Genomic DNA, 13,108 nt, shown 5'->3' on the forward strand with positions numbered 1-13,108 from the left:
TAAAGCAGTATCACTTTGCAGTTGCTTTAGATCACTGTGAAAATATTTTTACTTGGGGCAACAAGGAGGACACCCCCCAATTTCAACAAGGTGACAGAGGAAGCCGAAACATATTATGGTCACTGTCAGCATAAGCCTGACTTAACCCAAGGATCAAGACAAAAACCTTAAGCAGTCCAGTCTAAGTGCACTTTGAATTATGCATTTTATATACTCTTCGTGGCTCTAATAGTATTAAAATATTGAGTGTTTAGTAGCAAAAAGAAATGCCAAGGGTTCTACATCAGCGTGAAGACAATAGTCTCCAAAAAGATGCACAATCACTAACTTAGTAAGCCATGCTGTTTTCTAAATTAATAGGTCCTCTGAAATACTGACCAAGGGCAGACCAAGGCAGACCAAGGGCAGACTATGGCCACACAATGTATGGACTCATAGAGCAGTCACATTTGAGCGGCATTGGCTAGAAGTCAAATCAACATGTTATCCTCTGCCAACCCTTGTCAGATCATGGCTGTACACTCCTTAGAGATCCCTTCCAATCCTTCATTACCAGCTGCCAAACTGTAGCTAGTTCAAGGACCCTTTCATCTTTCATACTTCAATGTTCACTATTGCACATTTGCAGACAGGAAACCCTCCCCCCAACAATGTTTGAAAAGATTGCGCCCTCGCCCTTTTGGTGTTTTGCCTCCCACAGACGAATCAGTATTTGTCAAGGTACAGTGCTTCCAATGTTCTGATGCATGATTAATCGTATGACACTATTATTAATAGATGTGATTTCACCCAGGATAGAGTTCCCAGGGGGTCAGAGGACATAACACATCTTTGTATACCAATTTATTTGAAAACAGTATATTAGGGCACACAGTAGTCCTGGTGCCCACACTTTTTGTACACAGACTAGCAGATGCCTGCTAGCCCACCTAGAGCTGTACACTTAGGGTCAGATGTACGAAACTGCAATTTTGCATTTCCTAAAATGCGACTCCATAGGAATCGCTATTTAGGAAATGCTAAATGATATGTATGAAATTACTGATTTCCCTAATAGCGATTCCTACAGAGCAGACATCAGGCAGGAAATCATAATTTATAAATCCCATGCCATTCAGGTCAGGTTTTGCATTTCCAAAATAGTGATATCCTATTATGAAATCGCTATTTTGGAAATGTTAAACGAAGGATGGCTATGGGCATTAGGCACCCCCATAATGCACCCCATAAATAGTGGCACACATGCAGAGCACACATACGACCTTGGAGCAAGTGTGGGCTCTATTGCACATCTTGGGGTGCTTTTTAGGTTTTGCCTCGCCGAAGGATGCGCTCTGCGCATCTTTTCGGCGCAGGCGAAATCCTGTTGAGTTCCATAGTGTGGCTTTAGATCGGCCCTCGTCCTTGATTGGCTGGCTCCGTAAACGGAGCCTTGCCATTGGACGAGGGGCCTGTCCGTCAATGCCGGACCAGACACGGGGGCGTTCCCGACATTCTTTGGCTTTTGCCGACGTCACGGGACGCCGGGAACGCCCCCGTGTCTGGTCCGGCATTGCCGGCACTACTGCATCCTACCACTTTGCATTGGGTGGCCCAGGGAGAGTTGCCGCGCAGCCATTGGCTGTTCCCCGGAAGCAGAGGTCCGGCCCGCCGCCTGGTTGTGGGCGGGGCCGGGAGGACGTGTTGTTCCGCTTCCCCCTGCCTGGGGGAAGCCTTTGCGGGAGTTGCCGGTCTCCCGTGCCCAGAGGGAGACCGGGGAAGAGGAGAGGTCGCGTCGCCGCTGCTGGGGGCTCCCGGCGCCCCGGAGGAGAAGTGGATCGGGAGCCTGGCGGCTCCACTCGGGAGGACGACGGCGGAAGGAGAAGGCGGTGCTTCATTATGAGGAGGAGACCCGCCGCTGCCCAGCAGAGAGGCCGCCGCCCGGAGGAGCCCGCCCAAGAGAGCCCGGTGAGTCTGAGCCTGAGCCACTATCGAAATCTGAAGCTGTCTGAGTTTATCAGTAGCGTGTAATTGAAGCAAGGCAGATCACAGAGCTTTTCTTCCCACTGTGGGCTTGGCTCAAGTATGCTTTGGAGTTAAAGCCCAGAAAGACTGCGTCTGTGACAAATTGAAAGACAGATCCCACTGAATTCCAAACAAATCCCCAGCTGCTTGGGAATCACGCAGGCAAATCATCTAAGGGGGGTTTGATGTAGCAGGAAAGAAAAGTGCAATGGTGAATGCGTTCTGGGTACGACTGTACAAAATAAAAAGATGATTGTGGACTACAACATCTGCATATCTCTATATTAGTGCTCTTTACTATCGCATTCACGTTAACAATCACTTCCGGTTTGATGTTGCAATATTGTTGTCAATACCCTTGATCGACCTTGCAATTGCGAGCTTGCAGTTTGTTGTGGGGGGCAGCCTGCTCCATGGGTGTCTCTGAAGAGTTCCACGCTCTGACTGAATGGCTTCAAGGGAAGAAGCTCTCGAAATAAGTTTATGGTGTGTGTTTCATGTTTTTTTGTTTGCTTTGTTTTTGCAGTTTTATGCAGCGCGAACTCGACCTGAAGACGTCAGAGCGCTTTACACGGGCACCAGTTGCATTACAGACGGGCACATTCATTTTTGAGGGCGTGCCTGGTGAGTGGTGTTCTGATACTGTATCTGTTGTGCATGGGTGTCTGTGCGTATTTTTGCATACAGTGTGATGTTTGGGTGACTGCCAGAGTTTGTATGCGGCAATAGACAATTGGTGGACAATAGTATCATGTTGTGAATACTGCTGTTGTTACTTCGCTCCATTAGCCACTAATAGTGTAATACACTTTTTTATAAACGTTTTGAAATGCAATCTGAATATTATCCTCACACGTATACACTCGGTAGGATTTTAAAGTACACCAAATGCCCTGAATTCTTCAATTGTGGAGAATATGAATAATTTAACAGTGCAAATAATCCCCGAGATAGAAATCTACAAAACAATCAAACATGCCTTTCAGAACTCATCGAGTTTATGTCTGTGGACAAAGCGAAGCGTGCATTGTGTGACACCGCCTCGATGAAAGAGTGGCTTATTGTGAGGATTGCTCTTCCCCTGAGCGTAGGCAGTGCTTTCTCAGTCCATGGAAACAGAGGAGGCACTAGACCACGTGACTGAGACATAAATGCGCAAAACTTACATCTACTCCCCCTTGGCATAATAACATTTCTGTGCAGCTTTTTTCAGGATGGCAGGGCGCGCTCCTCAGTACTAGCCAATCTTTGAGGATGTTTGGACATGTGTTAATATTACTATTAATACCATTGTTGTTCATAGCATAATTATAATATTGTTGGTGTTATTATCGTGTTTATTGGGACTAAATCCATTACAGAATGTGTGAAACCTCAGTATATTCTACAACTTTATTAATTACATTTTTGTGTAATACCTGTAGTCACAGAGGCACGCACTATTCTGTACAGAACTATCACGAGAGATACCGAGTCACAGGGAGGCTGAGTGACTATGTAAGGACTGAGAATCATGCCGCCTCTGGTATTTTCATTTTCAGCTTCTCTTTCCTCAGCCTATTTGGTTGCAATCCTATTTCTATTATAATGACAAATTAGGTCAATAAGTCTGCTTCAGGAGCACAGAATGTTTCCACCCTAGAATTCCCTGTACTTTTATCTCTGAAACGATTTTCTGAATGCAGAGCAGTACTGTAAGATAACAAGACAAGGCATGGCAACTTGTACTGAGACTAATGCAACGAGCAACTAAAGAAGCAAAATAGAGAAGACAACATTTGCTCGTTAGTTGCAAAATAAATAATACGCCTCCTAAGATCAATATGTTTCGGTTCAACATTAAATGCTCCTGACCTTTGAGCCAGGACCTGGAGGTGCTTCAAGTAGCTGTATATGAAACCTGTTAACAGCACACCATCTTTGGTTATTGATCTATCTTAGGATGTGTGCTGCATTTAGCAGAGCCAGAAGCCTATTTGATTTTAATTGGGATGAATGTGGCTAAGAGCTTTCTGTCCATTTGGGATCAATGTCTCATTTTCACTGTGATCAACGCTGTCAGCCTGATGATTGCTGCAGTGGGTGGGAGCGGCAGTCACCTTGCTTCAGAACCAGACAAAATGGGATGAAACAACAGGATCTTGGAACAACTGATTAAATCCAAAGGGCCTCATTTATGAGAAATGACGCATCGCTGCGTCACTTCTCAGTGCGCACTTCTTGCGACATACCTGATGCGTCATATTTACTGTATGGCGCATCATGTCGCAAGGAGTTACAGATACATCAGTATTTCTGACGTAGCTGTATGGCGCAAAAGTGACGCATTGCTGCTGTAAATGACAATGCCATTTATTTATGTTAAAAAAAACATAAATAAAAATAATGTCAAGAGCAATGCCAATAGCTCTAACTTTAACAAAGGCAAAACCATTGCATTGTAAATGCTTGTTTCAAAATTGTGCATGGTTACCATCAGCTTTGAGTCAATGGTAATAGCATTTCCCAAGTGCTCATTTTGGATTTAGGAAATGCTTTATACGTGCGTCAAGAAATCACAAATAGGAAATCTCTATTTGTGATTTCCTATGTAGGGAATAGCAAAATGCGATTTCTACTGGGTAGAAATTTCATTTTGTAATTCCCTAAAGTCCTTTGTACATAGGAAAAGTCTGTTTTGAATTTCTTAACAGGCCGAAATTGCAATTCGCCCAGTTTAGAAATGCAAAAGTACAAAGTACATCAGGCCCTTAGACCCTTGCAACCCTAATGTAAATTTACTTGACTTTGGTCAGAATCATGTTAATTGAGTGATGGGTTTTTTCACTGAGGAGTTTGACCATTTTTAACTAAAAACCTATGTATCAGGGATTAATGCCACAGGGCTGTCCCACGGCACCCAGAGACAGTAACCATTGTTCAAGAGGGATATACCTGTATCTTGCTGAAGAAGCTGGCTCCTCAGGAGCGAAAGAGATGGAGCAGGAGCACCTGATGGATGGGAGCTGCCTCCCACTAGTGGTGTGGAGGTCTGTCGCAAACTCTATTCAGCAAGGAATGGGGATGCACCACTTAGTAAATGTAGGCATCCCTTCCACCTCACCAATCAAGCACTAGAACTTACGACCACGACTCAATGATGTTGAAATATTCACTTAATGGAGATACAAACCAACCCACCCTACTGATACAGCATAATTGGTAGCCAAAACAGATTGTGACCTTCAATGATATTGATCGCTTATATTATTATACCTTGTGACCTCAGAAGACTGAATTATTGAATAGAGGCACCTGGCTTCAAACTAGAATGAGCTCAATCAGCAATTTGACTATGTGTTTGCCATGTTACAGTGGTGGGAGTAGTCGGCAATACTGCCTGCCTAATGAGAAGCAAATCATCTTTACAGTCGTTATGTAAATACAATGTTCTTTCATGTCCTGGCTTCACCCTTACCCTTGTCGTCTGGCACTGAGTTGAAAACACCACTCTGGCAAACGGATCAGACAGGCCATTGTCATCAGCGGGTCGGATTCCACGAGCCTGATACAGGTGAGCACGGAGCTGGAAGTAACACAAATCTGAGAAGAAAACACAATCAATTGATTTCTTTATAGAGAAAAGATTGGGATACAAATTAAGGTCTTTGTGTAGCGTTTGAACAGGAGATGCAAATCTTCCAATTCTCTGAGGAACTCTGAATACAAAATGGAATACACCATCTGAATTGCTTTTGCCACAGAAATAGCATTGTGAAGGAAATGGGACTGTGGATTCTATTCCATATTTAGAGTTTGATCCAGAAATTGAAGGATTTTCAGTTCCCTCCATATTCTATGTAAATAAATTAATTAATTAATTGTGGGTTTGTAATGCGCTAGAATCGACTCCGAAGGAGTATCTCTGCACAGTAGACCGCTGGGGAACCCGTCCTGGCTTTCCCTGTGAGATGGTCCCTACTTGGTATCTCCAAGGTGAAACCAGGCATCCCTGGCGTATGTGGGGTGCCGTTGTGGAGATGAGGCAAGCTATTGCCCAGAGTTGCCGAGTGTGATCCCTGGTTAGGTTAGGCACCGAGATGAGAATTATCGAGTCTGCTGACCCTGGTCCACGACCCTGCCGTGTCGGGAATTGAACCCTGGTCCCGGGTCGTCATCTGCTCTCAGGTCTGCCGCCTCTAACCAGTGAGCCACACCACTCCACAATGTGAGGTGCTCACCACTGAGTAACACCTCTTGACTATCTATCAACTAAAAAAAAAGACTACAGTTACTTCAATATATTTTACAATTTCAGTCAACTTTTTTATGGCATTGCCAACTCTGTGTTTTACGACATTACTGCTGTCATATTGTTTATAATAATTTGTGTTAACATTGTGGGGAAGGAGGGGATGTACAGAGAGCAAAGGCAAAGGTTATTTCCAGTTCAATATTCAAAAATGAAAAAAGTCAAGCACAGTTCATTTCAGGCCATAAACCCATAAAACACAATAACTCATTCAAGGTGAAAATGTCCAGAAATTGATCGGCCGAGTCAAGCACTCATAAGATATCTGGAGAAGGTTGGTCTGTGTGTGTCTAAATTGTGTTGAAGCTATCACAGCCACTTTGACGGCCCAATGCACATTGCTCTCAAAGGAGGTACAAAACATGGGACTAGTTTTCAAGCTTCCGCAGCGAAATTAGAGCCGCCTACGATGCGTAGGCGGAGGGGGAAAGGTGGATCTGCCAAACTCTTCTCAACTTTGGACGTTCTGGAGGAAGAGAAGGGGTGCTTCAAAGGAAGGAGTCATGGTCGTGATGTGGCATGTGTCCAAGGCACTTGTATATATCGGCTGAGCGATAACCTGTGCTTTTCTGGAGGCTGATCTTAGGGAAGAGGTCGGTTTTAGTGGGTAGCAGGAGCCTGGCCCCAACTGGCTTTTGGGTCAGATATGCAGTTTTGAACTCCTTAGGATTAGCCAGCAGACAATAAGGAGTTTGCATAGCAACAGAGATGAGGCTAGACCTCTTTAAGATATGAGGAGGGAACCATCCTTATGATACACCTTTCATTTTGTTCAAATATTTAGCAGTATGCCAGGCACAGCTCACATTGTAGTTGTTGAGCAAAAAAATGACTATTTCAATGGGCCATCAAATATTTTTGGGTGATCTCAAGCGGTCACCTTACGGGGTACAATGCTTAGAGGGTGATTACCCTACCAGCAAGGAGAACATAGTAAGGGCGGGAGGAGGCAGGAAAAAGGAAGCTCCTGCAAAAGTAACATGAGTATTGATTCCTCAGGGCTGTCCTTATTGCAGCCTTTATGGGACATGACATGTAACTAAAGATGCTACAATAGGCTTTGGGGGACTGTTCCAAGCTCCTAAGAGGCTACTGCAGGCAAAGAAGCATCAGTCTTCCAAGGAAAGATGGCCCTTTGTGATTTTTTACTAGCACATACTAGTCGCAAACAGGGAGAGGAAAACCACTTTCCCCTGAAATTTGCAAGGGAAAGCAACATGGTCATGGTTATTCCTAATGTCACTTTCAAATTAAAACACCCATTCTGAATGCTGAGCTAACCACTCTGCACAGCATAAGGTTCGAAGATGCGATCATTTCAGTTCAAATTAGTATGCAATCTTACAGAAATAAATCAATGTATGTAACATTATAAGATAACCTAATCATTTCGAACATCTGACCAAAGAGACCTGTGTTGGTTAAGCCTGGGCTCTAACAAAGCCAAGGTTATTTATCGCCTTAGTTACTGAAAACACTCTAACTTTCTATATAGCACTTTCTTCTCTTAACACGTTAAGAAAAGACAGAATGCACTCCCTGGCGCTGGAATCATGGAGCACCAAGGCCACATCAACTGCATTTATTTTTTATTTTTTAGAAAGAAAACAATTATAAATGAAAAGCTTACCAACGTGTGTGTTGGTCTATCATTTTATAATTCCTTTATAAAGAAAACCAAGCACTGGCAATGACAACAGGTCTGGAGTTTGCTTCCAACATTTGGCTTTCCTTATGTTTAGGACTCTTTTTTTTGTAAAACTAAAAAAGGGGCTTTTTTTTGGGTGTAAGAAAACATTGTGCACAAGAAAAATGTCATAACTTAAGAGAGGTAACCCAATGACCAAAGTTTACTGACACTGCAATCCATGTTATATGCTGTCGTGGGAGGAACAAAGATGTGAATAGGACACAATGAACAATGGATGAAGAGAACTGTTTTAAAGCTCCTATCAGTAAGTGTAAAAAATTGTGTTACTGGTTGAAGGAGGTCAAACCCTTCCCAAGTAGCAACTACAATTCTTGTCAGGGTGAAGTCACAAGTAAATCCTAAATTAATCTGTGCTCAACCCTCAGGTAGCTTGGCACAGAACAATCAGGCGTAACTCAGAGGAAATGTGTAAAGTATTTGTGTAACAGCTCAAACAGCATCACAGTGAACCAGTTTAAAGAAACTGAGTAATTTTTAATACTTAAAACAAGACTAAAATGACAAAAATGCAATCAGTAAAACCAGAGATATGCAGGTTTTAGTAAAAATAGAGCCAAAAGCACAAAGCACCAACTCTGGATATCTGTTTGTGCCGAACGAGGATAGAGTCACAAGTTCACGGCAGTCGTGTTGGAGTCCAGGCTGGCTGCCGGGACCCAGTTAGGCCCACTGAACAAAGTACCACAAATCCTTGTTTGCGGAGCATTGTGAGGGTCCGTGCCGAAGATGTGTTGTCTTGTTGACTCTCTCCACAAAATTGTTGGTTGAGAAGTGATAGGGTGTGGAGAACTATAGGTCACTCCATACTCATCCGACATAGAGTTCATATACGCTGACATGAAGTTAGTACCTCTGTCAGAAACTACCGCTTTGGGGAACACCACATGGGTAAAAATCCCCATCAGGTCTCTGGCCACCACAGGTGCAGGGCCCTGGTCACCACAGGTGCAATCACTGACCTCAGAGAGATTGTCTCTGGGTAATGAGTGGCGTAATCCACCTAGACCAAGATCAACCTGTTGCCTGAAGCTGTCTTGGAGTCCAGGGGATCAACAATGTCAATGCTCATCCTCTCAATACCGAGTACCAAAGACAGGTAAGGGGGTCAAGGGAGCCTTGAGCTTTTCCCCTGACTTCCCACTGGCTTGGCAGGGGGGACAGGACCTACAGAATACATCTGAAGATATCTTCATCTGCTGCCTGGGACTCATCTTGCCGCCTCATGCCCTCTAGAGTGGTGCACTCTCTCTGCGCCTTGCAGAATTCCTCTCTGGTGGGGCCACCTTCAACTTGCCATCCCGCAAGCTAATGCAGGCTACCCAAGGCAACAATATGTTTCCCGGTAAGCTCAGGAGCTTCTTCTTCAGGTGCTCTAACACCCAGGACTGCAGGGACTTCATAGGCTGGTATCACACTCTCCTGGCCACTACTCTTCTTGGAAGCTGCCTGGGCCATTGTTCCAGGCTCCAGGAGCCCTTCTTTCCCTTCCTGAGCAGCCATGGACCTTGCAGTCATACAGACCCATCTGGGCAATTCCAGCATCTCACTGTGTGATCTCAGCGCTACCTTTTTCCGGGTCGTTGCCTAACAGACAATCTCCATGCATGGCAGGGCTCACAGCTACCTTTAGAGAGCTTGAGTGCCCCTCCCACTCAAATGGAACAAGAGCCATTGGTAGATGACTCTCATGGTTGTCTGTGATTATGACTTAGTGGAATGTGTTAGAGAGTACCTGCTCTGAGGACACCAGCTGACACATTACAGTGATCATGCTGACTCCTGTGCCCCTCAGAGCCTCCGCCCATTGCCCATTCATTGCGACCCACTGCCTATACTTAGAAGTATTTGCAGGCACATGGGCTTTTGGCACCATACCCTTATTCCCAGTTACACTAGGGTCTCCTCTATCTGCTCCCCAAAGCAAACTGGGACTAGCACCTCCAAGCACTACACTTGCCAACTTAGTGGTGGGGCCGGGGCCTGTGGTGGGGACACCTAGAATCTTCCTTGGAATGCCCATATTTGTAACACTTAGTACACAAAATGGTGGAGGAAGGCAAATAGTTTGGAGGGAAAACCACCTTTAAGTTGAGAGATCTAGCATTACGTATATCATATATTTAATGTTAGTAAAATCAAAAGGCCTTGGCTAATGTTAGGCTTAATAAGAAAGGAAGTTTAAAGCAAAAGAGGCTAGGTGGAAGCAACTTTATAAAGCAAAACATTATTACCTGTCCTTTAAGGAGCCAATCGGTTCTACTGTTCACTATGTATTGCTGTAGTAGTTGAAGCCTCTGGTCATGTTAACAAGATAACAGGATCCTGTCCTTACACAAATTTCCAACCTATTGCTACCACCACGGAAGAGAGTACCTGTTTATGACTGAATTTACATTTTTCGTGGTGGTTAAGAGCTAGAATTAAAGGGGGGGGGGGGAGTGGCTTGGCCGGCTGCAAGAAGGCCACACTCTAAGTGGGCTCTGCCAGCCAAGCTCTAAGATCCGTCGCTATCCTGCATACATCAACACTCTTGCTGCACATCCACACCTCTGTAGGACTTTTGGGACCTCAGCGAAGTTACCGATACCGGTCCTGTGTCCCTAAATGCCTCCACGGCGAAGATCCGGGTCTCGTGACTGGTGCTGGGGCCCTGTGCTGGGAGGCTGTGGACTGCCGTCGCTGGTGGGGCCAAGGAGCCTTGGAGCGGACTGCTGTTTCTCGGATGTCCACGACGCGGTGAGTCGTGCCGCTGCCGGGGGGTCCGCTGGTGGGCCTGAGGGCTGCCCGCTGTGCGGCCTGGCCTCGCGGCGCCGTGGCCTGGTCCCCAACCCTGGCCTCACATTGGTGCGGCACCACCGGTGCTGGGCTGTGTGAGTGGCGCGCCCCCCTCGCTCCCCTCCTCGGTGTCTCTCCCTCGGCGTGTGCTGACCGCTGCTCCCCGCGGGCCCCCGCTGTCATGCTTGGTGGGGCTGGATTGTTGTAGTCCCGGCTCCGCTATTGTTGTACCCTGTGGGGGCCCGCCTGCTGCTCCCGGCCCCACCTGCGGGTCTTGATCCAGCGTGGGTGGCGGACAGGATATCGCCTCGGAGGCCTGGACCTGCCACCCGCCTACTGCTTCGGCGCTCCGCGGCATTGTGGTGCTGGCCCCACCCTTGACCCCTCTGTAGACAACTTTGCGGCAGCCACTGGGACCGGCGGGCTGCTTCTGGGGCCCATCTTCCTCCACGGTCCCCCCCTGTTGTCTGGAGCTCTGGCACAGTCCGAGTGTGGGCCCCTGCACCTCTGTGGTTGGACAGCGCGTGGGGGCTGGTACTCACCTGCAAATACAGCTGGGGCCCTCTGATTGCTGCTCTCCCCGGCCTGATTGTGCCTCCTGGTCTGCTGCGGCTGTACTGAACCTGGTGCCCACCGCCTGCTGCCCCGGCCTGGGGTTCTCCTCACTGTGGTGTGCTCCAGTCCTTTTCCTCTCCTTTCCTGCTGGTGGGAGCTGGGCGCGTGTGGGCCCTGTGCCTCTGTGCTGGGCCGGCACGGGTTGGGCCGGCACTCACCTACATATACAGCTGGGGGTCCTCTGATTGCTGCTCTCCCTGGCCGGATTGTGCCTCCTGGTCCGCTTTGGCTATTCTGTGCCTGGGGCCCACCGCCCGCTGCTCCAGTCTGGGGTACTCTTCGCTGTGTTGTGCTCCAGTCATCATCTTCTTCTTTCCTGCTGGAGGCGACTGGGCGCGGTGCTCTTGACTCTCTTGCACTACCCTGACCACCAGCTATGCTTCACGCTGAGCGGCGGACGCCTGTTCTACGGACCTGTCCAGTTTGGCCTGGCTCCTGCATCCTGGTTAGGGCTCCTCATTTGATTCTCTTCTTCTGGCCGCTGACTGCCTGCATACCCTTTTTCATTGTCGGTTCTGTCCTCTCCTTGTGTGTGTTTATGCCCACTGGTGCTGTGTTTCGCCATTGGGAAAACAGACCCGAAGCAGCCTAAGATCGCCTTCAACCTCTGGAGATCCTCCCGCCAGGAGGGTGCGGGCTCGGGCTCGGACGGTGTCGAATCTGCCGGGGCGTTGGACCCACCCCCTAGTCGAGACGACGACCTAAAGGCAATAATGCTTGAGGTCAAGTCGACCGTCACCGGCATCGCCTCCCAGCAGCTGGATCAGCTATCGGCTCGCCTTGACTCCGTGAAGGCCCGAGTAGACTCCCACGACAACAGACTACTTCATGTGGAAACCAGGATCTCTGACGCGGAGGATGCGGCCACCTAGGATAGGCAGAAACTGCTTCAGATGGATAAGATCCTGGCTGTAATCAGGGAGAAGAATGAAGATTTGGAGGCTCGCTCCCGCCGGAGTAACCTCCACCTCACGGGCCTATCTGAGTCTACCAACATCTCCCGGATGGAGGACTTTGTCTAGCAACTCACCGGGGAACTCTTTGGAGATGTCCTCTCTCCCTTTTTTGTCGTGAATGCGCCCATCGGTCCCTTGGCCCGCGCCTTGACCCTGGTCTGCCTCCCCGTCCTATTGTGGCGAATATCCTGAATTTCCGTGATCGTGACGCCATTCTCTGGGCGGCACACGACAGGGGCACCATCCCGCACCAGGGCAAAACCCTATCTTTCTACCCTGATTACACCTTGACTGTCCAGGCCGCCAGGAGAGAATTTCTGCCTGCTAAACGTATCCTCCAAAAGCACAAGGTCTCCTACTCCCTGGCCTATCTGGCGAAGCTGAGGGTTCGCCAGGGTTCCAAGACACTCATTTTTCCAGACCCAAGGTAGGCACTAGGTTTTGCCAAGCGTCTTGACAAGGAATCCAGATCCTCTCCCCAAGCGTCTTCACAAGACTCTGCTAACCGCCTAAGTGACAACAACTAATTGTGCGGACTATGGTCTTCCAGGCTACACATGAGTACTGTTGTTGTTGATGCCACTCTCATTTAGCTTGGCATGTTTATCATACTCCATTCCGAGTGAAGCCCTGGTTTTTGCTACCACGAAAGGTCCAAGAATTTAGACCCTTCTTTTTCAAGTCCTCACAATCTGGTGCTAGATACCTCAGTTACCATGACTACTTGTGCAGCCTATGTCTTTTGATCATCATAAT

General features: G+C 47.5%; 1 protein-coding gene across 1 annotated transcript in view; it reads right to left on the reverse strand.

Annotated features, from left to right (window-relative positions):
• LOC147705871 (fer-1-like protein 4) overlaps positions 1–13,108 on the reverse strand; it is a 1,142,165-nt gene that overhangs the window by 493,616 nt on the left and 635,441 nt on the right. Inside the window, exon 24 of the mRNA XM_086932323.1 lies at positions 5,462–5,586. Coding sequence (XP_086788449.1) covers positions 5,462–5,586 — 125 coding nt within the window. The remainder of the gene's footprint in view (positions 1–5,461; positions 5,587–13,108) is intronic.

This window comes from Lissotriton vulgaris, chromosome 7 (genome assembly GCF_964263255.1).
Source record: "Lissotriton vulgaris chromosome 7, aLisVul1.2, whole genome shotgun sequence".
NCBI lineage: Eukaryota > Metazoa > Chordata > Amphibia > Caudata > Salamandridae > Lissotriton > Lissotriton vulgaris.